General features: G+C 41.3%; 1 protein-coding gene across 1 annotated transcript in view; it reads left to right on the forward strand.

Annotated features, from left to right (window-relative positions):
* Positions 1 to 26,313, forward strand: part of AGBL4 (AGBL carboxypeptidase 4) — a 1,380,022-nt gene that overhangs the window by 1,307,346 nt on the left and 46,363 nt on the right. The window contains exons 10-11 of the mRNA XM_056122279.1: positions 20,875 to 21,027; positions 23,764 to 23,926. Coding sequence (XP_055978254.1) covers positions 20,875 to 21,027; positions 23,764 to 23,926 — 316 coding nt within the window. The remainder of the gene's footprint in view (positions 1 to 20,874; positions 21,028 to 23,763; positions 23,927 to 26,313) is intronic.

The raw sequence follows: 26,313 nt of genomic DNA on the forward strand, positions 1-26,313 counted from the left end.
TGGCTCAACCTACAGTGGGTATTTATGACCCAGGCTGGGTCTCTGCTCTGGCAGTCAAGGGGAGAGTTAATATTGCTGGCTCAGGGCCCAGCTGCCAGCCTGTTCCCCTCTGTCTATGCGATGGTCTCTTGTCCTAGATAATGTTGAGAGCTGTTGAATTGAGTTTAATATCCACTCTAGTGTATCTGTGTGGGTGGGGTAAGAAATGACTGAATCCTTACTCTGTATTCATCGAGAATCTGTTTTCTTAGCGTAGCACACGAGAAAGGGCGGGAAGAAGAAATGGCGAGGAAGAGAATGACAAAGAATTTCTGAATCCATGAGGAATATAAGTCAGAAGAGAATGAAGGAAACTTGAAATATAAAGAAAAGTGTATCCGATATCTTATAACACTCAATACAAATAATTTCCCATCGAAACCTGCAAATGACAAACCAAATCAAACACAGAAGCTCTGTGGTTTTAAAGAAAGGTCACAACACAGCCCTTTACAAAATTTATCTAGACATTAACTTTTATCTTCAGAATTTGTATAGTCTAAACCTAAACATATTATATAAGTCTAATGTAGATTTTAATAGATAATCGCTTCATTTTCTTCTTCTGGGTACACTCCCTACCCTACCAGTTCAGCTACCCCATACACATACCAGGTCACCCCCACTAATTCTGTGGCATAGTTTATGCCTGAAGTCCAACTTGCAAGTGGTCTTGCTGCTGGCAGAGAAGATGATTTATAATGCTGTTCAGTTAAAAGCCCAGTCATGTGCCAGGCACTGAGCACCAGGGATGCAGAAATGAGTTGGACTTAGCCGCCATCCTCCGGCAGCTCAGAGTCCAGTGACAGAGGCAGACCCCAGATCGATTGTTAGGGTGCAGGATAGTCGTGCTAGAGCAGCAGTTTCAGCTTCCATTTGCCCTGCACGGAGTTTCCCCCAAGTGGTCTTTCTATGGTCTCTAATTCCACTGTACTTCTGGGACATACAGTACCAGGCTTGGGGAAGAGATGAGGAAATCCAAGCTTAAAGGCATAGCTTGCCTCGTGACATTTATCTGATTAGTGAAGCAAATAGGATTTAAATCAAGGGCTTTTTTATTTCAATTTTTTTGTCCTTCCTACTCTGTTTTTATCTATCATAAAGAAAAAAGACAAGGACAGAAAATACACCTGGCCAGGGGGAAGTAGGAAGAAAAGGCTTCCTAAGGGAAACAATGCAAATATTGAATCTTAAAGGATATATCGAGTTGGCCAGATGGCCACAGTCAGGGGAAAAAGTTTGGTATGGGGAAGATCATCCGGTTAAAATAGAGGAGTGAAAATAACCGACTTCCTCAGGAGCTGAGACAGGTGTGTGAGTTGAGTGAGTAATGCTGTCAAGTGATTAGATTTAAGACCAGGGTAATGGGTAATGCCATATCATAAAGGAGTTTCATGGAATAACCATATCCTTAATAGTCAGAAAAGCACTAGAATTGTACTAAGACGAATGATGTGGTCAGGTTTATGTTTAGGGAAGTTATCTCCAGCCGTAGGAAGAACATAATTAAGGGAGGAGAGATTGAAGGCTCACCCAGCATCTATCTTTTCATTTCCGTTAGTCTCCACCACATACCCATGTCGTAGTCTCCTCTGTCTTGTTTCTGTCTCTTTGCCCCTCTGTTTAGTTGTTAGTCTCTCACTCTATATGGCCTATCTGTTTATCTTGTTCCTTATCCTCCCTATATGCCCCTAGGCAAATCACTTTACCACGCTGAGTCAAAGGTCCCTCATCAATAAAACTAGGATCACAATGTAGCCTCAAAAGGTTAGATTCGGGATTAAGTGTGATATTGCATGTAAAACCTTACTATATAGTACAAAGTGCCATACAAATGTGAAGGATTACTATTATCTAGCGATTGCTCAGTTATGAGTTCACTGTTGTTTTGTTTTGTAAACAAATGTTCATTGAATCTAGATTGGGCAACTAGCTATAAATCTGGTGAGAGAAGGAATTTACAGAAGACTCAAAAACAATACCAGCTTTTTAGATGACATGGTAGAAATGTGAAAAACATGCAAAAATAGACGCTTTTGGTATGTGTTTATAACTTGCTGCCTATCTGTCTGATTGCCTCTATGTCTGTCTATCCATCAACCCATCCATCCATCTACACATGTATACATACAATTTAAGTACATACATAACTACTTGCTACATGTGTACATGCATAAATAATTCTATACCTATACATATATCTGAATTCACAGCCTCTGATTCAGGACCATCCAATTCATTTGGAAACCCTCAACACTATAAAACATCATTTATATGCAAGTTTTGAGAGCTCAATACCCCATAAAAATGAATATAAAGTACCTCCTATTATGGATCACTTGAAAGTTCCTTATTTCTTAAGATTTATGGTTATTTCCACTATTTCTACTCATGTCATCCCAGAAGTCCTAAAGATTTGAGCTGGTGCCCTATAGATACCACATCCCCTTATTCCATCAGTGAAGGAAGTTAGGTTGAAAGTCCTGAAGAGTTGATTTCACTGAATCCTACAATTGATATGACTAACCCCAGACTACCAGAGTGTCCTCTAGTAGTTCTAGCTATTCATATCTTTAACAAATATAGGATAAAGTTCGTGGTGACTTTGCCCTATTAATCCCTTTGTCTTTTATATGTGCTTTATAAAGTAGTATTGTGAGCAAGTCCTGTTCTACTCTGAGTTTGCAGTAACCACTCTGGGCTCCAGTAACAGACCTGGCAAGTTGAAAATAATATTTCCTATTAGGGTTGTTGTTGAGAGTTCAGTTGCTGTAATAGCCAATGTGAAATGTTTTTGAATGCTTGGTAAATTGACTCAGAGTTAGGGCTCAGGTCATTTCTTTTTCTTGTAATGAAACATTATCATGAATATAAATATCTGTTTATGTGATTTGGTATATGTATATATGCTAATGTGTATGAAAGCAGACATGTTTGTATAAATGTAGTTGTGTATGTAACTTAAATTTTAGTGCATCACTTAATGATTTCAAAGATAGCCAAAAATAATAGTGCTCTAAGCAACTTTCTATGATGGTGATAGTGTTCTATATTATCCATTTACAGGAGATTCGAGCCAATATGGCTACTGAACACTTGCAATGTGGCTAGTACAACCAAGGAACTGAATTTTTTTTTAATTTTTATTAGTGAGACACCATGAGGTACAGTTGTAGACTTACAAATTTTTGTTCTTGGTTTCAATTATACAATGATCAAATACCCATCCCTCCACCAGTGCCCATTTCCTACCACTACGGATCCCAGTATCCCTCCCACCCCCCATACCCCCCACCCCACCCTGCCTCTGTGGCAGGGCATTCCCTTTTGTTCTCTCTCTCCTTTTGGATGTTGTGGTTTGCAAAAGAGGCAATGGGTGACAATCATGAGGAACTGAATTTTTAAGACTAAGTTTACTTTTACTAGTGATTTGTACTACTGTGTTTGAGACTGCCACCTAGAGTACACTCATTTTTAGTTTCACCTGAAATCATCCTTATGGTAAAAAAAAAAGGGGGGGGGAGAACACCCACTGTATTTCAGGCACTTGGACATGCACCAGCTCCTTAACTGAATAAGTCCTGTAAGAATGGTCTGATTGTCACTTCCTCTTAGCTGAGAAGGAGCGGAGGTTTAAAGGAATAAAGTGGCTTCTTCAATGTCACACAGCCATCTTAGTGTTTGAACCTCGATCTCCAGTTCCAAAGTCCTCTTTTATGAAAGTTACCTTCAGTTTTACAGCAGTTGTTCCTGTCAGCAAGCATTTGCCATGCTTTTTCTCAGGAAGCACGAGGGGCTGTACCTGGGGACAGTGACATCCTTTTGGTCACTCTAAGAAGACCCCCCGATCTGATCCCCAATACCTCTCTGAATTCTTCTCCCAGGACTCTTCATGTCCACTCTGCTCTGGTTGTATTGCTTCCTTGCTCTTCCAGGATCTCTGCAGGCGGTGCTCCTGCCCTGGGGGTCTTCCTACTGATACTTTCCCCAGTCTGGTTCTATAGCACAGGTATAGTTTCCTCTTGTTATGTGTCAGTCCCTCTGACTGTAGGATGGTGAGTGGTTTGGGGTGCTCGGGAAGAGAAGGAAGTGTTTTAAGTGGAACAGAGAAGTCAGCTGAGTGGCTATTACCGTAATAGTCCTGAACTGTCACAGACAATGTCAAGTCAGAGCACTGGCTTCCTTGCCCTTTGCCTCACAGACCATAAGTGTCAGAGTTAGAAGGGCCTCTAGAGATCACCCAGGGCAGGCCCTTATTTGGAAAATGATGAAGCAGGCACAGAGGTAAGAAGCAATTTTCTTAAGATTGGCTGAGGCTCTGTAAGTCTTCCCATCTCCTGATGCGCTTTCTCATTTGCTGTGATTGTTTTCCCTCAACACCAGATCATCAGAAAATTGGTCGCTTTATTATTTTCAACCTTCTTACCCCTGTCCCAGTCCTTCTTTCATCTTTAGAGAAAACCTTGTTTTCTATAAGGTCATAGAGTCACTAAACGGCAGGAATTCAGTTCTCCCTAAACAAATCAATTGTTAGAAGAATGAGCAAATCTTCCCCCAGAAGTCTGAGCAAGTCCTCCAGAGAATACAGAAAATCATACAAGATGTCTTAGAAAAAGATGGAAAAAATCTTGTTCTGTGTTTTGAGATGACGAAAAAAAACACAAAAGCCCAAACCTAACTTTTCTGATGCTTGATAATATTCTTCTCTCATCTCATATTTCCCCACAACTATTTTGTCTTAAGGCTCTGGAGCCTGTGGGACGCTCTGTGTGATTTTTATCTCTATGATTAAAGTGTTACATTTTATTGAGTTCTTTACATCAGCAGCAAAATCTGCAATGCAGGATTTTACATAACACCTCATTTTCTTCTCGCACCATTACTGTTATTAACCTGGTGGCAATAAACAGAAGATACAGCTTTTCTTATGATGGACTCTTTATTTTTGGTTCCAGTATTGAGAAGAAAAATAAAAATGGAAAGAAGCTGAAGATAAAAAGGAGGAATATCTTACCTATTACTTTCTTTTGATATCTGCTCTTCCCTCTTCCTGTTCTACAACAATATTTCTCACAGAAGATAAAAGATGGAGATCATCTTGATTTAAGGATGTTTTCTTCTCTATTATTAATCTATTCATTTGGTCATTCAGAAAGTATTTCCTCAACTCTGTGTGCCAGACACTGTGCTGGGTATTGAAGATATAAAGGTTTAGGTCTTGATCATTGTTTGGTTCAGTAAGGTAAGTAAATGCACAAAGCAATAATGATAAAACAGCAAGATGATTGTAATTTTAAAAAGGGATGGTCTAGGAACAGTAAAAATGAAAGAGCATGACCAGTCATATCCATTTGTGTTATGAAAATCTTCACAGAGGAAAAATATTTGTATTGGGTCCTGATGGATGGCTAGGTTGAGCGAGGTGTTTGTGGTTTAACACCTTGAGAAAACCCTATGAAGGCATGGAAGAGATTGAAGCAGTCAGGGAGCTGTGAACTTGGCCTGGCAGAGGCACTGAAGTTTGTTAGCAGATGGTAAAAAGTGGAGATAGTCATGCCACAGAAGATCTGACATTTGTATGTGGGGAATGTCTTCCTTCTTTGCTCTTCATCCACCCTCTGGGCTCCCCTAGAACCAGATTATTAAAACTATAGGATTCATAAATCTTTTTTTCCCAATTTTTATTAGTGAAACACCATGAGATACAGTTGTAGACTTACAAATTTTTGTGCTTGGGTTTCAATTATACAATGATCAAATACCCATCCTCTACCAGTGCCCATTTTCCACCACCACGGATCCCAGTATCCCTCCCACCCCATCCCCCCATCCTACCCTGCCTTTATTGCAGGGCATTCTCTTTTGTTCTCTCTCTTCTTTTGGGTGCTGTGGTTTGCAAAAGAGGCAATGAGTGGCAATCATGTTGGGTCTATAGTCTACTTTCAGCATGGTTCTCCCATCCTGGGAGGATCCTCCCAACACCCTTTATTTGGTGATCCCTTCTCTATCTGAGCTGCCTTTCGCCCTAGCATGTGTGGCTGGCCTCCAAGCCATGGAGTAAACCTCCTGTTACTAATCTCGCCTATTCTTGGGTGTTAATCTCCTATTTTGTTACTTTATGTTTCCCAGATGAATGCAATCTTTCTATGTCTATCCCTTTCTTTCTGACTCATTTCACTTAGCATGATACTTTCCATGTAGTACCACTTGTATGTAAATTTCATGACTTCATCTTTTCTAACAGCTACATAGTACTCCATTGTGTAGATGTACCAAAGTTTCTTTAACCAGACATCTGTTCTCGGGCACTCAGGTTTTTTTTTCCAGGTTCTGGCTATTGTAAACAGTGCTGCAATGAACAAAAAAGTGCAGATGTCACTTTGAATATACTTTTTTGCCTCTCTGGGATATATTCCCAGGAGTGGTATTGCTGGGTCAAATGGGAGCTCAATTTCTAATTTTTGGAGAATTGTCCATACTGTTTTCCAAAAGGTCTAGCCATAAATCTTGAACTGTGTATTCATTTGTAAGAAAGTTCATGATGAGAATGAGATATTGTTGTAAGCAAGTTGTGCAGGTGATTGGCAGTAGTTCATTTGTCAAAATAAATTAGGTGGGAAAGGTTATACAAAATGGAGAAAAGTCAAAATTACAGAGAAGCCCTATATAGAGTCTATGTAATTTTGACACATGTTTTCACATAGATATGGAAAAAGGACTATACATAGTCCTGGGGTTTCTTTCAAATAAAGAGACAATCCTGTTTTGGCTCCACACCTTCTTGTGTTAACCTCACTCAAGTCTCACAACTGCCATCTTCCTCTTTGCTGCTTTCCAGATAGTGTTGTGTGCCTGAACTTCCTCTGAAGAGAGTCTTCACTTCAGAGGAAGTTAAAACTTGTTGCCAAGTCATATCTTGAGAATACCCTGCTCTTCTCACATTAGCATTCCAGTAATTTACCAGGAGTTTGAGCATGTGTGTTTAAGAGCTAATTGGAGAAACTTTTTCTCTGATTCTATAGCTTATCAAATATGTACGATGCTCATGCTTCACTGTATGAATACAGAATGCTATTTTTATAGGCAATTTAGAATTACATGGGGAGACATGTTTCTTTTACTGAGTCATGTTTGGAAAAATCAAGTTGTTTGTATCATAATGTCATAATCTAAGATCATAGCCCATTTGAGAGCCTCCTACTCCAACTGGAGACTAAGACCTAGGAAGCAATACCCAGCCCAGACTTCTGACATGGTGGAGGCCCCCATCTCAGTGAATTTCCCCACCCCCAGTCACCACACAGTCATGTAAGCCAGAATACCTGGGAATTGGCCCAAATTTAGTTACCACATCCAGCACTGTCAATATTACTTTCCAATAGGTATCATATCTGTACCCTCCTCAGCCTCCAGGCTTCTTGTCTAATTCAGAATCTTATCAGTGTTTACTTACTTATCACTTGGACTGTCAGACAACTTGCCTTTGAATCTGATGATATCCAATTTTTCCTTATCAAAGTCTCCACAGCAGCTTTTCAAAAATGAAAACAAAATCTTGTTATACTTCCAGAAAATGGTTCTTTGGTTTTCTGCTTCTACATTAAGGGAAAAAGTCCTGGTCTTTGGTAACTTGTTGGCTTATTTCTCAAGCAGTTCACTAAAGTCCTTTTTCTCAGTCCAGCTATATCAGATACCTTACGTATCTCATAATGGACTGGGTGATGTTTGGTCTTACAGTTTTACTCACACTGACTCCTCTGCCCAGAATATTTTTTCTTCCCAGAGGGCTCTTCCCTTCTCATCCACATCCACTTGGTGGAAACATTCCCATATTTCAACCACTTTCTCCTCTTGGGGAGTCTATGCTGTCCACCCAATGGATTGATAGTTCCTTCAGTTGAAACTCTACCAAGTTGTTTTTTTGGGTTTTGGGTTTTTTTTTTTAATGCTTTTTTGGGTCACACTTGGTGATGCACAGAGGTTAATCCTGGCTCTGGACTCAGGAATTACTCCTGGCGGAGCTCAGGGGAACATATGGGATGCTGGGAATCGAATCCAGGTCAGCTTTGTGCAAGGCAAATGCCCTTCCCTCTATGCTATCACTCCAGCCCCAAATCTCTACCAAGTCTTTACAGAAATCTCTGAGCATATAAGGAAGGCTTTTGTATACTTAGCTATTTCCTTGTCTGACCTTCCTCCACCAGGCTGAATGGAGAGAGAAGGATGGGTAAGGGGAGACAAAATAGAAAAAGAGTGAAGGGAGAGAAGGGAGAAAGAACAAGTGGAGGGGGGGTGGAAAAGGAAAGGGAACAGGGATCAGATATATTCCTGTCTATTTCTTCTCCCCTCCTCCTCTTCTTGCCACCTACAGTGAACAAAGCAGATAGGAACTATCTTATTTTTCTCAGGGATAAAATGCATAATATCAGCATGAATGTTGGCTCCACTGAACACTCCTTTGAAAAGCAATGATTTATATTCTGCCAATTGGGAAGGCTGCATTAGTGTGGGGAAATGGTTGAAGTATCCTCTTGCAGGGGGCTCTGCCTGCGGGGGCATGCCAAGGAAAAACAGCATGCACTCACGGTATTGAAGAAGATAAGGTGAGAGAAGCTGGCAGAATCTGTCCTTGGAATCCAAAGAAAATAGAAGAAGAAAACAAAAATTGTTCAAAGCAGAAAAATGTGATGTTTTAAAGGATTTAAGACTTTCGGCACATAATAATAAACTCTAAGAAGTAAAAGAATTTGGTAAATTTGAAGAGGAAGAAACACATCTCCATAATCATAATATATTAGGCAGATTGGTAGGAGTATTAAGACAAGCTTTTGGGGGGCAAAGGAATTAACATCTGCTGAGATATACTGCACCCCCAATCAGTGGCTAGACTTGTTGTTACCACTCTGAATTAGCTAACTCCCTCCTCTAAGAGATGTCTCCAAGCATTGAGGCCACACATATTTATTGAGTTCCTAATATGTTCCTGGGGGTGCCCTAGTTTCACCAGACTTTGATTTATAATGAAGCAACATTAACTTTTAATTATGAAATTAAAATTTCCCTAGGCTCTAACAGGCTTAAATATTATAACTCAGTCCTCTTCATCATTTGTCTCCTCTTCCTGCTCAAGCCCAGGATTCCTGTGGGAAAATCTGGCTCTTCAACTTGTTTCCATGTCCACTTTTGATGCAGGAATGAGCAGCTGGATGACCCTCAGAAGTGAGGATCAAGCAGAGGAATTGAGGGCACCGAGAAGTTAGATAGAAATTAGAGTTCCTGTTCATGACCTCTACTGCTATAAAATATTGACAATATAGTCTCTGAACTTCTGAGACCCCAAGATCATGATCCTGTTTTCTTCAGAGTACTGTTAAGAGAGTAAAATGAGCTCATTGGTATGAGAAAGGCTTATAAACTACAAATGTGCAAGATGTTAGTCATTGTCAATAAATGTCCTGTGGAGTAAGGAATAAATTTACATTTCTCTAAACTGGGTGCCCAAGTCCCTCTTCAACTCTATGACCCTAAAGCCCTTCCACATATATTTGAACCTTCCATTGGATGCAATACCATAAAATATCAATCTTCCCTGTTGAATTTTTTAGTTCCAGCAGTCCAGATCCTTGGTGTCAAGTGTAGCACTTGCCAAATGAGTGATGGAAAAGAATGAGTTAAGAGGGTATAAATTGTCAGACATTTGACTAAGTGCAAAGCCCTATTTTACTTCATGGAAATTAGGATTATTGCTCCAGTTTTAACACAAGGAAATGAAGGCACAGAGAAGGATAATAACTCATAAAATTTAAGATCGTAAGACTTAGCTATGACTAAACTGACAATTCAAATCAAGCCTACTAGATCCCAAACCACGCTACTCCACGACTACCCTTTTCTATCATTGTTACCATTGTCCATAATCAGCATTAGGGAACATTAGGGAATAAGTTACTCCTATAGTGAGTAGGAGAAGGCAGAAATCAGGAGTGCTTCCTGGTCTTGAGCGACTATGAGAGATAGTTGTTTTCATGTCCTGTTGCATTTCCAGGGAGTTACTTATGCTAACGGAGCTTCAGTTCCTCCTCTCTATGACAAAATTAATAACACAGCTTATCCTTTTCAGCTTGCCATCCATCTTGTCTAAGCTTCAGTTTTGTTCTCATATACAAACCTGAGATAAATTCCTCTGCTCTTCCTGGTTTGCATATCTTCCCTTTATTGGGATAAATCTGTGCCTACCCCTTATATGGAGGATCTGGGACCACCATGTTACAGCCCCATGCCAGGCTTTGGCCTGTGCCAAGTGAGGTGAAGCAGGGAAGCAACTCAGAATGTGTGTGTGTGTGGGGGGGGGGGCGGGGGCGGGGATGTCCTCCCTCGTGTCTAGAAAGAAGCAAACTACACAGTAAATTATGTTGCAAATATGCCCCATGGTAGTTTTAATTTTATTGGCACTGATTTTAATTTACTCTTTAGGCCCCTGATTGCAGGATGAGCTGTTGGCTGCTGGCAAGGGTACAGCCCTACTTCACTTTGTTTTAATTAAGGCTCTTAGTTTGGAAGGAAAGAACAGAGTTGCTTTTCCCTCCTATTCTCAGCCCCAAATTATAATTAAGGGCCTCCCATTAGCAACACATCCCTTGCTCTGATATGGCCACAGAGAAGCACCTCATTTGACTGCTGGAAGAAACTCAAGATGCATTTGTTGGTTCATTGAATTTGCTTATTCTTCCATCAATTCACTTTCTGTCCAATCCTTTCGAAGTCTTTAGTCCTTCCCAGTCTATGATTTATCAGGACTTTTGTTGGACCTCTGTATTTAAAAATAAATCAAAGTATATAGTCTTTTCCCTTAAAGAGCTCATATTCTAATGTGAGATGGAAAAAACATAATTACTCTGCCATGTGGTAAGTATCTTGAGAGAGATAGGAACCTTGAATTATGAAAATATAAATGAGGCTATTAACTCAACATAAAGGATTAGAAAAGGTATCTTTGAAATGAGGCTTTGTACAAGCCAGATGAATAATGTTTGGTGCTATAACAAACAATCTCCAAGTCAGTGATTTCATTCACTGAAGGTTCTTTACATTCTGAATTCTGATTTGGGTCAAGTGACTCCCCTGACCATTTTTCTTTCAATGTTGATTCAGAACCTTAAGCCTCTTCTTTCTTCTTATTCCACAGCTTTCTTATGGACTTCACACATAAAAGCAAAAGAGAATGTGGGTGATGATGCATAAGTTTTATGGCCAGGCCTGCAAGTGGCAGTCATCACCACTGTCCACATTCCATTTGATCTCAACCAAATGTTACAGGAGACTGGGCAATGTCTTTTATGGCTCTACAAAAGGAAATGGGATTAATAAGCATCCTTTCAAGCCTGACTTAAATTTGAAGATTTAGTAAGAGTTAACCAGATAAAGAGAAAAATAAATATTTTTATTTTATAAGTAAATTCCCTTTCACAAAAGGGAAACATTTTTAATATAATTATAGAGACAAAAGTTACAACTATAGTGGTTTTGAATTCCCTAAGTAGCTCCACCTGGCTGAAATGTAAAATTTCTGACTGGAGGTAACTTCAGGATCCAGAGCATTCAGTATTTTTTAAAGAATATTAAATTGCCTGGACTTGACTAAGTAAGCAATGGAAAATTATATAACAGTTTTAACTGGGGATGTGATATGCTTGTATTTAAATATTTTACTTTGAAGAGATAAGAAAACTAGATAAGCAGCTAGTAGAGGAGGTGGAGTGATAGTACAGCAGGTAGGGTACTTGCCTTGCATGCAGTTTATCTGGATTCAATCCCTGGCACCCCAGATGGTCTCCTAAGCACTGCCAGATGTGATCCATGAACAGTGTAAGCCAGGAGTAAGCCCTGAACATCACTGGGTGTGACTCTTGCTCCCCAAAGAAGATGTTAGAGCAGAGCAAGCAATTCCTGGGAATTAGATCAGACATGGCATCTCTATTCAAAGAGCCCATAGATTAGGTATATTGTTACAAGAACTGATATCAAAAACTAAGCAAGAAACTTGAGAAAAACGAGGGATTTATTTTATCTGAGAAGAAATGATGAAAATTTTAAGGAAGTGAAAATTCCTATATCTCACCTAACAAAATTTTTTTTCTTTTTTTATTAGTGAAAAACCATGAGGTACAGTTATAGGCTTACAAATTTTGTGCTTGGGTTTCAGTTATACAATGATCAAGTGCCCATCCCTCCACCAGTGCCCGTCATCCATCCCCACGGGTCCCAGAATCCCCCCCCAACCCTCATCCCCCCCCCGTCCCATCCTGCCTCTGTGGCAGGGTATTCCCCCTTGTTCTCTCTCTCTCTTCTTTTGGGTACTGTGTTTTGCAAGAGAGGCTTTGAGTGGCAATCATGTTTGGTCTATCGACTACTTTTAGCATGCTTCTCCCACCCTGGGAGGGCCCTCACAACACCCTTCATTTGGTACTCTCTTCTCTATCTGAGCTTCCATTTGACCCAGCTATAGCACTCCTGGGAATATATCCCAGAGAGGCAAAAAGGTATAGTCGAAGTGACATCTGCAATTGTTTGTTCATTGCAGCACTCTTTACAATAGCCAGAATCTGGAAAAAACCTGAGTGCCCAAGAACAGATGACTGGTTAAAGAAACTTTGGTACATTTACACAATGGAGTACTATGTAGCTGTTAGAAAAGATGAAGTTATGAAATTTACATACAAGTGGTACTACATGGAAAGCATCATGTTAAGCGAAATGAGTCAGAAAGAGCGGGATAGACACAGAAAGATTGCATTCATCTGGGGAACATAAAGCAACAAAAAGGGAGAGTAACACCCAGGAATGGCTGAGATTAGTACCAGGAATTTTGCTCTATGGATGGAAGGCCAGCCACAGGCTCTAGGTGAAAAGGAAGCTCACCTAACAAAAAATTTTAAAGGTGTGGAAGTTGAGGCACAAAAAAGAGTTACTAGATGACTGTGGTCATAGATTATGTTAACATTGAAATCAAAGTTAGAAATACTGATTTTACCATTCACGCTTCATTCTAATCTGACCAACACAAGTCCATAAAGCCACTCTGGAGACGTAGAATAAACATTATATGTTAAAATTAGTATTTGTGATCTTTGGCATTCTCAGAAAAATGCCGAGTATATGTATCATAGAAGAAAATAAATGCAGACCTCATATTCAAGTCCTACTCAGGCACATTTCTGAGAACTTTTCTACTCATTCTGTCTCTGAGAATCTCATCATGAGAAAGAAGCTTTGAAATGAACCCTTTAATATTGCTTTAGAGATACTAGGCAGTGTAGTTAGACATGAAAAACTGTCACTGTCACTGTCCTCCTATTGTTCATCGATTTGCTCAAACAGGTCCAGTAACGTCTCCATTGTGACAGTTGCTGCGTTTGGCATATCGAATATGTCACGGTTAGCTTGCCAGGCTTTGCCATGTGGGCGAGATACTCTCGGTAGCTTGCCGGGCTCTCTGAGAGGGGCGGAGGAATCGAACTTGGGTCGACCATGTTGGTCACTTGCAAGGCAAACGCCTACCCATTGTGCTATTGTTCCAGCCCAGACATGAAAAACAAATTAGAAAAACTGAAATAGAGGGAGTAAAAATAATACACATAAGTGAATACCAATCCAGGAATCGTTGCCTCTTTTATTCACTTCTTCTAAGGCATCCATAACTTTTTCCTGTTTATTAAATATACCAAGTGCCTATGATCTTTACATTTGCTTCTTCTACCTGGAAGACTCTTCTACCTGATATTCTGGAGATTAACTCTCTTGACTCCAACAAAATCTATATTTCCTTTAGTGTGCTTTCTTTGTCTTCATGACATTAATATCTACTTGGGTATTGTATAAATCTTACGTATTTATTAATTAAGCCTCTGTCTCTTCCAATAGGTTTTAAACTCTGTGTGATTACGAGTTTTCTACTGTGTTTATTGTTATACCCCAAGTGCTAATATTACTCCCAATGCATATCCCCAGATATGACACTATTGTGTCATATTAGATAGGACACTATTGAACATATAGTCATATTCAATAATTATTTGTTTAGTAAGTAAACAAGTGAAAGTTTTAAAAATAATTGAGAAATTATTATAAATAATAATAGAATTAGTCAGATATCTGGATACCAAATTAATATGCTGAAATCAAGAGACTATATTTATATGGAATCACCAGTTAGATTTAATGGAAGAAAAATCACAATTGTATTAACGGCTATAAACACAAACCACAATCACATTTAGAGGGAATGTTCATGGTATTTATAGGGGAATTAAAATTATTACAATATGCCCAAAAATACTTGAGTAAATGGAAAATCAAATATATTCTTGGATTAGAAGACTAGAGTCACGAGTCAATTCTTCCTAGGTTGTTATGGAATTTTAATATAACTTCATATTGAAATGATAGGCAAGATTTTGAATGGAAAGTAAGGTCATAAAAGCTAATTATTAAAAAGCATAGGGAAATATGCAAGAAACTGTAGAAAAGGAAGTACTCCAGATTTCAAAATGCATTATAAATTTAAAATAAAACTGTGCAATGGAATACTAGGCAGCTATAAGAAAAGATAAAATCACGCAGTTCGCTGCATATGAATGAGTATCATGTTAAAGCAAAAGAAGCCATAGGGAGGACAAAGATTGGGTTAGCTCACTCAAATGTGGAATATAGAGAGATGAAACCAGGGAATAGGCAGAACCTAACAATGATAAACCCTTGGCTTTAGATAATGAAAGTATTCCCAATCAGTCGAAGGAGATAGGGAAGGAAGATCCCTTAAAGGTAGCATAGGGACCAGTGGCAGAAGTTCATGGGCACTTTGGTGGTGGCAGGGTGCAGTAATTTTATACATTGATACCATAGACTTTAACAAGATTGTAACAACACAAACCATAATAGGCCCTCCCGTTGATCCTCGATTTGCTCGAGCGGGCCCAGTGACGTCTCCATTGGAGACTTTGTTGTTACTGTGTCTGGCATCTCGAATACGTCACGGGGAGCTTGCCAGGCTCTGCCGTGCGGGCGAGATACTGTCGGTAGCTTGCCGGGCTCTCCGAGAGGGATGGAGGAATCGAACTCGGGTCGGCCATGTTGGCTGCGTGCAAGGCAAACGCCCTACCCGCTGTGCTATCACTCCAGCCCCAAAATAAAGAAAACGTTCTTTTCTCAAAAGTAGTAGGAAGGGCTGGAGCAATACCACAGCAGGTAGGGCATTTGCCTTGCACGTGGCTGACCTGGGTTCGATTCCCAGCATCCATATGGTCCTCTGAGCACTGTTAGGAGTAAATTCTGAGTGCAGATCCAGGAGTAACCCCTGTGCATCACCAGGTGTGATCCAAAAAGCAAAAAAAAAAAAAAAAAAAAAAGCAGTAGGAAACATAGGACTAAAACCTGAAAATCACTACTGTTTAAAAATTTTCATATTCTATGTGAAACCTCTTTTTTTTGAAGTAATTGACAACAGAAACTATGAAAGAAACATTAATAAATCTATGTAAAAATAGTATAAGAAATTTTTGCATAGAGAAAAGTAAAGGTAAAAAGGTAAAGGCCCTCCCGTTGATTGTCGATTTGCTCGAGCGGGCCCAGTAACGTCTCCATTGGAGACTTTGTTGTTACTGTGTCTGGCATATCCAATACTCTCGGTAGCTTGCCGGGCTCTCCGAGAGGGGCGGAGGAATCGAACTCGGGTCGGCCATGTTGGCCGCGTGTAAGGCGAACGCCCTACCCGCTGTGCTATCGCTCCAGCCCTAGAGAAAAGTAATAGAATAAAATCAAAAGACAAATAACAAATGAAGTAAAGCTTACGTTAAACTATACATAAAGGCTAATTTCTTTAATAAAGTATTTTCATAAATTAAGCTCAACAACCCAATTTTTTAATGGGCAAAGAAAATGAACAGAAGATTCATAGAAAAGAAAGTGCAAACAATACTTAAGATATGAAAAGATGCTTAATCATATAATGTAAGATAATTATACTAAAAGAAATTCAGATTAAAACTAATCTTAGATATAATTTTTCACCCATCAAATTGGCAAATATCAAAAAATTTTATTTCATCCATGTTGTCAAGGTAACCGAGAAAGAAAAACTAAAATTCATTGCCAGGAGTATAAATTGGTCCTCCTAAGGAGGTCAATCTGTCAATATTGATCAGAATTGCAAATGCACAGTGAGCCCAGAAATTCTACTTCTACAAATTTATCCTACTTATAATTGTATATGTGTGAAATAGTGTATACACAGAGTCAATCATGAAAACACTCTAACTGGAAAAGGTTGGACGCAATTGAAATGTCATAGAGGATATTTTAGTTTGTACAGGGTAACTCTTTGTATACTGAGAATTTTGAAATATTTCACTTGAAATATTTCAAAAGAAAATAAATCAGATTGTCATAGAATGTTTGATATGTTACCATTTGTGTGTAGTGGAGGAAAAGGAGAAGACTTTACTAGTTTGTGGATAAATAAGCCCAAGAAATGAGAGAGGCCGTATGAACGTGGCCCTATTCAAATTGGTGGCTAGAGGATTTGGGGTTCACCATAAATGCTTTCAGTTTTCATTTTGGGATCATGTGACTCAATCAGAATCATTTACCTGCTGTCTATATACAGTGCTATCACATTAGGTGCTGGGGAAAGTATAGGGCAGAGGAAGATATTCCTGAATAGTTATCAGAGAAATCTAGTTTTTTTTCATTTTTGCTCCCTCACCACCTTGCTGGCCAGCTCGAAGTCAGCAACATCTCTACACAAGATAACCCAGGAAAATTCAACAAAGCTGGCTGCTGAGACTCTCTAACTCCATCATCCACAGATAGAATTGCACATTTTCCTTGTACATTTCTGAAGTCATCTCTCTACCTCCTCCTTTCCCTCTGCAGCTCATCAAAATCTCAGAGGGAAAAGACAGACAATTGAAGAAAATAAAATTGCAAAGATGACTTTTATAGGGCTCCTGTTGAATCATTGTGCATTCCACCTCCGAAGCTGAAAATGATGAGTTTAATATCACACAGAGCAGTGCATCTTGTATCTCTCAAAAGACAGCTTATGCTACCCAGAGAACTGGGAGCTCAGTAAAGCATAATTTTTCACTCCAACTCTGAGGCAAATGAAATGACAGTCATCAGGCCCACATTCCTGAAGCAACATGGTTTTCATTTGGCTTTAACTTCATTTCAAAGTGTCCCAAAGAGGGAGAATCCTTCTAAGCATAGGTTTTTCATCTTTCCTAGGGCTACATGCTGAATGGGAGTTGGAAAAGTGACCAGGCTTTGCCTTGACTGTCTCTTGTGTTGACCATTGACGGTAATAGGTTGACTTGGCTCCATGCCATGAGCCTGGGTTTTGGTTCATGTTTCTCCTTATGCTTGGATCAGCTTCTTCCCTATTCAGAGCCTTTTTTACTCACAGAAAAAAAACTGCTAGAAAATAATTGGGCTGATATAAAATGAAGCTAGGTTAGATTTGAAAAACAGTGAAGATTTAAGAGGGACTGGAAAAAAAAAACCCTGATTTTTGGACTGCCAGTCCACTATGGTGGCTATCAGAATTTCTCTGGGATTGTCTGGTTTTGTCATTCAGTCAGAGGTACTTAGCATCCTTCAGATGTACAGGAACTGGGCAGACAGTCTAATCCCCTTGCCTCCTTATAGAAAGGAGGTTAACAAATAACATCATATCAAGCTAGAAATAACTTGGACTTGTTCAGGTAGATAGCAGTAAAAAATTAGTCGTTATCTTTATAAATTACAAGCTTGTTTTTCCTCCACAAATTATCAATATACCATAAAATCACTTAATCACTTAATCACTTAACTTCCCGTTAGTCGTCGATTTGCTCGAGCGGGCGCCAGTAACGTCTCCATTTGTCCCTGTCGCGTGCTAGTGTAGCCCAATGGCATCTCTTCGCTCCGGGAACATGGAGGGCCTCAAACCGATCGTTCATGACCTTGACGAAGAAGTCTGACCATCTGGTAGGTGGGCGGCCACGCGGTCTCTTGACATCCCGTGGAATCCAATCAGTAACAGCTCTAGTCCAACGGTCGTCTTTAAATCTCATTACGTGACCAGCCCATCTGATTTTCGACACCTTGGCAAATGAGACAGCGTCCCTGATCCTTGATCGTCGACGGATGTCAGAACTCCGGATTCGTTCTCTCATTTGAGTGAAACGTGATATTCCAAGCATAGCTCTTTCTATTCTTCTCTGGGAGACCTGAATGGCGTTCTCATCTTGTTTGCGTAGGGCCCAGGTCTCTGAGGCATATGTTAATGCAGGAAGAACAGTGGAATCAAAGAGATGTGCCCAGAGCCGGAGGTTCTTCGTCCTCTTAGCTATTTCTTCGACGTTCTTGAAGGCGTTCCAAGCTGCTCTCTTTCTCCTGCGCAGCTCGGGTGCCAGGTCATTTGTCATGTTGACCTCTCAACCTAGGTACACATAGCTGTTGCATTCGGAGATGGTCGTTCCATTGAGAGCGAATGGGGCATCAGGAACAAGGCTGTTTCTCATAAACATTGTCTTCGTAAGATTCAGCTGTAGTCCTACCTTTCCACACTCACGGTCAAAGTCGGCCAGCATTTGTGCCGCTTGGCTGATGTTTGGTGTTATTAAAACAATGTCATCAGCAAAGCGGAGGTGGTGTAGTTGCCGACCATCTATCTTCACTCCCATTCCTTCCCATTCCAGTCGTCGCATGATGTTCTTGAGGGTGGCACTGAAGAGTTTTGGTGAAATGGTATCACCCTGCCGCACCCCTCTCTTGACATCAACGATCACTTCTTTGTAGAATGGTGAGATCCTGGTAGTGAATCCGCAATACAGCTCACGGAGGATCTTGATGTATTGGGCTTGAATGCCCTGATTGGCTAGGGCTTCAATGACCGCTTCCGTCTCAACAGAATCAAAGGCCTTTTTTAAATCAATGAACGTTAAGCAGAGCGGCATCTTGAACTCCCGAGAAACCTCAATGAGTTTGGTTATCGTGTGGATATGGTCGATGGTGCTGAATCCTTTGCGGAACCCTGCTTGCTCACATGGTTGTCCTTCATCTAGTGTTCTGCCAATCCTATTCAGGATGACTCGAGTGAACAACTTGTAGATGACAGACAATAGGCAGATCGGGCGATAGTTGCCAATGTCATGGATGTCTCCCTTCTTGAACAGTAGTACGGTCCTGCTGGTTTTCCATTGAGATGGAACCTTGCATTCAGACAGGTAGCGAGTGAAGAGCCGAGCCAGTGTATTGATGAGTACTGACGGCAGGTTCTTCAGGTGTTCAGGTCTGACCTTGTCTGGGCCGGGTGCTGTTTGCTTCTTTACTGACGAAATGGCGTGTCGGATTTCGGAAGGGAGAACGTTGGGAACGACATACCCATCCTGTGGAATTTGGTATGTTGGCAAGTGGACATGGCTATCGAAGAGATTTGAGTAGAAGTCATGGATGATCTTCTCCATTGCCGTTCTGGAGGATGTGATGGATCCATCAGGACGTCGGAGGGCAGTCATCTTGGTCTTATAGTTGGCGAAGGACAGGCGGGCGTTACGAATACTTTTCCCGGCTTCTGCCGCATCTACCAGTACTTCTGCTCTTCTCTCTTTGAGGTCTTCCTTGATCGCATCTCTGCACTGCTTTGCAAGCTCGGACGTTAGCTTGCGGTTGCCTGAGGCATGCGCCAAACCACACTGGCGAATTAGCTCAAGAGTTTTCGAAGATAGGCGACTTTTTGTGGCTATCTCTCTCTTGGCGTTCCTCGCACATTCATGGAGGTGCTGAACCAGTCTATCGTATTCCTTGTCAATGTTGTCAACAATGGCATCTTCCCATGTTGCCGCAATAGTACCAAAGAGTTCCCAGTTGGTGGTCGTTCTGGGAGTTCTCTTTTTGAACTTTGCAGCCCTTTCTCCCCGCTCTGTGAAGTAGAATTTTGCACGAAGGAGACGGTGGTCCGATCCCGTTCGAAATTTTGGGACAACAGCGACATCAGTCAGGCAAAACCGTCGATTGAATATGATGTGGTCTATCCCTACCTTGCTTGTATTACCTATGCTGTAAATGACCATCAGTAGTATTGCTAGGTATGACTCTTTGAGGATGGAATTAAAATACCCGTTTTCAAATAAGATAGGTGAGGTTCAAAGTGAGAGTGTGACTTACTGAACCCCCTCAGCTAGAAACAGCCTTAATTAGTTAAAATAACATAAGCAGACGCAATGTAAATATTATTACATTACCTGGAAAGTAATCCTCATTAATAACAGAAACAAATTCTACTAAGTTTAATATCAATGTTCATATTAACTTTTTTGGGTAAAAAGCATCACAAATTTCTTTTTTTAATTTCTTTTTTTTATCACAACTTTCTTTACCAAAAATTTTATTTCTTTAGGAGACCTGTAATGAAGGTTGTAAAGGGTAGCACTCTAAGACCCCAAGGACAGATGCTGCTAAAGTGAGAAACTGATCTTCATCTGACAAATATTAGGGCCAGCTTGAAAAGAAATTGTGTGTGTGTGTGTATGTGTGTGTGTGTGTGTAAAAGGACAGTGAGACTATGTGTGAGAGACAGAGATAGACCATGTGTATGTGCGTGTGTGTGTGTATGAGTGAGAGAGAGAGAGAGAGAGAGAGAGAGAGAGAGAGAGAGAAAGTGTGTATGTGAAATAGAGAGACAGAGACAGAGACACACAGTGTGCATACGTACAAGCACACTCATTTAGCCTTTAGTGCCTTTAAGGCAAGTTCTGTGACCTCAGACTTCTCATTTGTTTTCCTTTCTCTCAACAGAAAACCAGCCTGGAGTTTTATATTGACATCCACGCCCACTCCACCATGATGAATGGCTTCATGTACGGCAACATCTTTGAGGATGAGGAACGGTTTCAGAGGCAGGCCATTTTCCCCAAACTCCTCTGCCAGAACGCTGAGGACTTCTCCTATGTATGTCAAGAGTCCTCTCTCAGCCAACCCCCTCCCCCCACACACACACACCAACCCCTACCCTTTCACACTGCCTGCTCACTCAGTCCAGTTGGGGGGAACGTTTCGAGAACACCGACTCTGTGCCAGACCTGTGTAGGGGATAAAGACAGACGGGCGAGCTCTTCCCAGTGCCCTCATGGCTCCTTAGAGAGGAATATTGAAAATGCACCTTGACAGACCTAGAAACCAGTGTTTCTTTCATTGCTTCTGGCTCCAGCGTTAATAAGAGAAGAAATTTAGTGAGCTTTCACCTAGAGCCAGGCCCTGCCATAGGCTCTGCATTCACAGGCTTTTAGTCTTTCAATCAGAAATGGACTCTAAAAAACGATTGTGGCGGGGGTGGGGGCGTGGAGGCTGGGGGCCATACATGCCCATCCTTCTCTTCCTTTCTGATAATTCTATACCCCAGTTTCTTTGTCAGTGATTCGGGGGTGAACATTTTTGGTCCTGTTTTGCATCGCAGCTTCCTGCAAGGATGAACGCCATATAGATAAACACGAAAGCCTTCTGTAGGCAGTAAGGACATCAGCAGACTTAAGGAGCTGATGTTGTTCCTGCCTACCTCCTGCACTGAGGCGGGCTGGAGAAGTGGTACACCGGCAGCTGGAATAACTTGCAGCAAAAAAAACAGTATTAGAAAAGAGCAGGGAGAGAGGAAGAGAAGGTGAGGAATGGAATCAGTATGTGGTAGTAGGACCCGGCAGCAAGCTTTAGCACATTTTTCCTTGTTTTGATACTAAATTTCTGAGGCCTGTTATTTCCATGTGCCCAGAGGGGGAGAAGTCCAAAAGGTCAGAGCAATTTTTGAAGTTGATGAGCTGATAACTTGCCTGCTCATTGCTTCAGGCCTGGACATTAGCGCAGATGATGGATTTCTTCATGAGGTAAGACACATGTTGAATCCCAGAATCTTGGAATGCCACCAGGAAAGAAAGGGGAGAGATTGATTAACACAGTCCCCTCTTTACACCCAATGGACACCTATCATCCAGAGTATGAACAGGGAGAGCAAGGCCAGCCAGCATTTGGTGGGAGAAGCATAGCAGGTGATTCTGGGGTAAAAGCAGGTGTGCTTGCTTCTGTCACCAGCTCCACAGGATGACCAGCCCTCACTTTTGGAAACCACTACACTTACAGAGCAAACTGTGCTCCTCTGGATTCAGGCTGTCTGAAAGGTTGTTCAAAAGCCTCTAATACTTTCAAGGGACCAGGTTTCCGGAGCCTACTGAGGAAGCGCAGATGAGGAGCTTTATTTCTGACCACGCCTGAACATCCTGCATTGCTGTTTCCCTAAAAGTTCAGGCCAAGAACAAAACCACTGACTCTCATCCAATCTCCATCTCCCCTCTTGATCCTCATTGTCTGACTCTAAAGTAGGAGAGTTGGGTTGCATTACCTGGACATCCTCATTCTTTTCAGACTTGAGATTCTATCATTTTATGATTTTTACTCTTATCCCTTTAATTCATATGTGTGTGTGTGTGTGTGTGCACTCTTTTCCTCACATATTTCTGTATCTCTCATACTTCAGTCTCTCTATTTTTTCTGTTTTCTTTTTTCTCCTCCCTCCTGCCTTCTCTCTTGGCATGCTGAGAGCCTGTTATGAGAGCCTGTTGTAATAAGAGCCCCGGTCCTCCTGTTAGAGACACAGTCTCCATTTGCTGAAATGTCCAATGACTCTTTGAATTTAAGGGGGTATTGACCCTAAAATGCTGTGTGACTAACTCACCAATGCTGTGATGGGTATCTTATAATCACTTCCATTTCGTGCATGAGAAAACTGAAACTAAGACAAACTATGGGAAGTTGCCTGGCATCTCACCTGTTCCTATGGAGAGAACTTGAGTTGTGAACCTGCTACTCTCTTCCTTCTCTCTCTATCATGGATATGAATAAGCCAGAAAGCAAGCTTGATTCTGCTGTCTGCAGATGTTGAACTAGAGTTCAATGCCATGTCCTCTAATGGGGAGGGGGTTATGAAGGTGTATAGAGTTCTCTGGATCCAATCTAAGTTCATATCTGTTGGTGTATCACTTACTTGACCCACTTCTATGAGCCTCCATCTCTGTACCTTAGAGAGGCAAAATTATAGCATCTGCAATCAAGGGTAAGGTGAGTTAAGCTTACTGTGAGGTAAGCTAAAAGCCCTTCTCAAATCTTAAAGCATCATAAAGCTGAAAACCCTGCCCAAATCTTAGTTCTGATCATCACTGTAATCTAATAGTCTCATTCATTGTCAACTTTTCTTCGTTCCATCTATCCCATTCACACCTCCTGAAATACTTGTCAGATGTCTGTTACTGTGCTCCAAGAACATTGTGAATGCTTTTATTTAGTTGCATCTGCTAATCGGGCCTCATAATCATTCTATGATGTTGGATTGAATTGCCTCTTTCCAACAAGGAAGCTGATACCCAGACATGCTCTAAGAAGCAAGATCTAATGGGTTTTGGGCTGGGGAGAGAGTTCAAGAGGTAACACACTGCCTAGCATATGCATGATTCTGAGTTTGATACCCAGCACCAATGGGCATAACTAACATTGGTGGCCTCCAAATAACCATCACAGCTGGGAGTGGCCCTGGGGACCCAACACTGCCCTCAATACAGCCATATGTCACCCCTCACGTAAAACAAAATCCAGTAGCCATCAGGTGACCAGCCCTGATTCCCTCTCCCTCTTTGCCTTTCACAGTCCAGCACATCCTTTAACCGTGATGCAGTCAAAGCAGGAACTGGCCGTCGCTTCCTTGGGGGACTGCTGGACCACACTTCCTACTGCTACACCCTGGAGGTCTCCTTCTACAGCTACATCATTGGGGGCACCACAGCTGCTGTTCCCTACACTGAAGAAGCCTGTATCCTTAGCCAGGTTCTCTTGGATTGTCCTCATCCCACCCCAAGGATCCAGGTTTGGTAACACTTACTAGCAGGATAGGAATGAGCTATCTGGGAGTCTGGGCTTTGGAAGGAAGTATCTGGCTCTTGTTAGCATCTATGGATTATGTGGTTTGTTCCAACCCTTCTAAGGGACAGCTTCCTCCAACCCCCTGCAACATCAGCCTCTGCCTTGTCTCTGGTATTCTGAAGTCTCTGTGGAGACCTTGTCTTCCTTTGGCCTCCCATTTTCCTCTTTCCTCCACTGCTCCTGGACAGGTGGTATCATTGTGAATTGGCAGAACCAGTGACCAGGATGGGTTGCCACTCTGCGGAAGACCTTGATAGCTTTCACTCCTTCTTCTAACCTTTGCATGTGAAATCATTTTCTGTGTTAGCTATTTTCTTCCTGTGCTCTCACTCTTCCACTCTCTTTTCTTTCTCCTCACCATTTTTCCTACCACTTGTATCTCTCTCTCTTTTGCTCCCACTCCTTCTGACTAAGGCTCCTGTGTTGTGTATTTCTGCCACCATGGTTTCTCTTCCTCCATCTTCTGTTCTTTCCTCCTTCTATTTCTTCCTCTTCCCTCTACTTCTCTCTTTCTCTCTCTCTCTCTCTCTCACACACACACACACACACACACACATCTTACTCTCTTTCTCACTTTTATTCTTATTCTTCTCCTAAAAATAAATTCTCCCAACATGCCCAACCTTCATTCTTTGCTCTCATGAATTTTGAGGTTACTCTCTAGCTTGTTTGATTTATTTTAGGTGTTGTGTCCAAATTGGAGCCTTCTGAGTATTGACTTTCATTTCAAGGTCACTGTGTGGCAGGATTGTTCCACTGCCAGCAGTGGACTAATGTTTGGGGGTGGAGAGGTGTCAGTTACCTAGTTGAGACCATAGGTGGCAATGCAGAGGCACCAGAAGAAGACCTAGCAATAGAAAAAACATTTAGAGGGGAGCTCCTGATCCCACAGAATGCTGAGACACCATGACATCAACTGAGAGTCCCCGCCTTACTGTCCCCAGGACTAAGGAATTATCTTAAGATCAACTTTAATAGCTACTTGTCTTAGCAAATCCAAGGCAAAGGGTCCATGGCTTACAAAGCCTTGGCCTTATCTAGGGGCCACACATGCACGCAGACACAGACACAAGTCTGTAGCCCATGATTTCTCCAGAATTCACTAACTCCTATAATGCAGGCATACATCTCATTCCTTAGAGCACCTTCTTTGCTCTCCCGAAATATTGTGATGAAGGAAGGACATTGAATTATCTGGAAGAAGAGTTTGAACATGCCATGCCAAAGAGGATTTCACAACTTTTGTTCTCAGTGAGACATAAGAATCTCCAGAGAAGGCCTGAAAACTTGGTTTGTGGTTGCTTTTTGATGTTAAATTCCATGATTTTTCCTCTTCTTTCTTGGCACCTACCTCTGAGATGCTTTTGTGTTGTGGGTAAATGTACTTTTTTTTTTAAATAATTGAATCACCGTGAGATACACAGTTACGAAGTTCATGACTGAATTTCGGTTCAATCATACATTGTTATAATATCTATCCATTCATCAGTATAAATTTTCTGCCACCAAGGGCCCCAGTTTCCCTCCTCCACTACTCTGTGGCCTGCCTCTGTGGCTTCTTAATAGAAACCCCCTCCCTTTGTTCAGACACAGGGTCTCCTTTGTTCAATACACCTTCATCCTCATTCATCAAATAAACACACCATGAGCTCATGCAGGAATATTGCAAAAATCCTGGGGTAGAACACAGAACAATAGAGCTAAAAGAGGATATTAGATTAAAACATGTGTGGTAAGTCCTGGGGTGGAAGAATTCCAGAAGACCACAGGAAATTTTCAGTGAACATATTTATAGTCTCTGCCACTGTATAGTCACATTCTCGGGGGTATATATGACCATGATTAAGACAGAAATGTCTTCAAGAGGAAGAAGGGGAGTCTCACACAGTTTAGGGAGGTAGGGAAGAGATTCCAGCTGAAGGTACATCTAATCTGAGGTTTTATGGATGGCTAGAAATTAGCCAGAATGTGTAGGGAAGGATTGTGGAAGGGAAGACATTGCTGATACAGAGAGGATGGGGGAAGGCATGCAACAGGAGCTGTAAGGGGTCCAGATGGCTGAGGAGCTTCAAGTATAAATGATGAGAATGGCAGGGCAGGCTGTAAGGAACTTGAAATTGAATATGAAGATGATGGGGAACAACAGAAGGGTTTTAAAAGGGCAGAATGCCACTCTGGCTAGAGAGCAAAGAATAAATGGAAGTGGGCCAAAACTGTATGCAGGTTATGGCAACCCACATGGCAGATGGTTCAGGCTGAGACTGAGTGATATAGTGG

The sequence above is a fragment of the Sorex fumeus genome, unplaced genomic scaffold, assembly GCF_029834395.1.
Source record: "Sorex fumeus unplaced genomic scaffold, SorFum_2.1 ptg000045l, whole genome shotgun sequence".
Lineage (NCBI taxonomy): Eukaryota > Metazoa > Chordata > Mammalia > Eulipotyphla > Soricidae > Sorex > Sorex fumeus.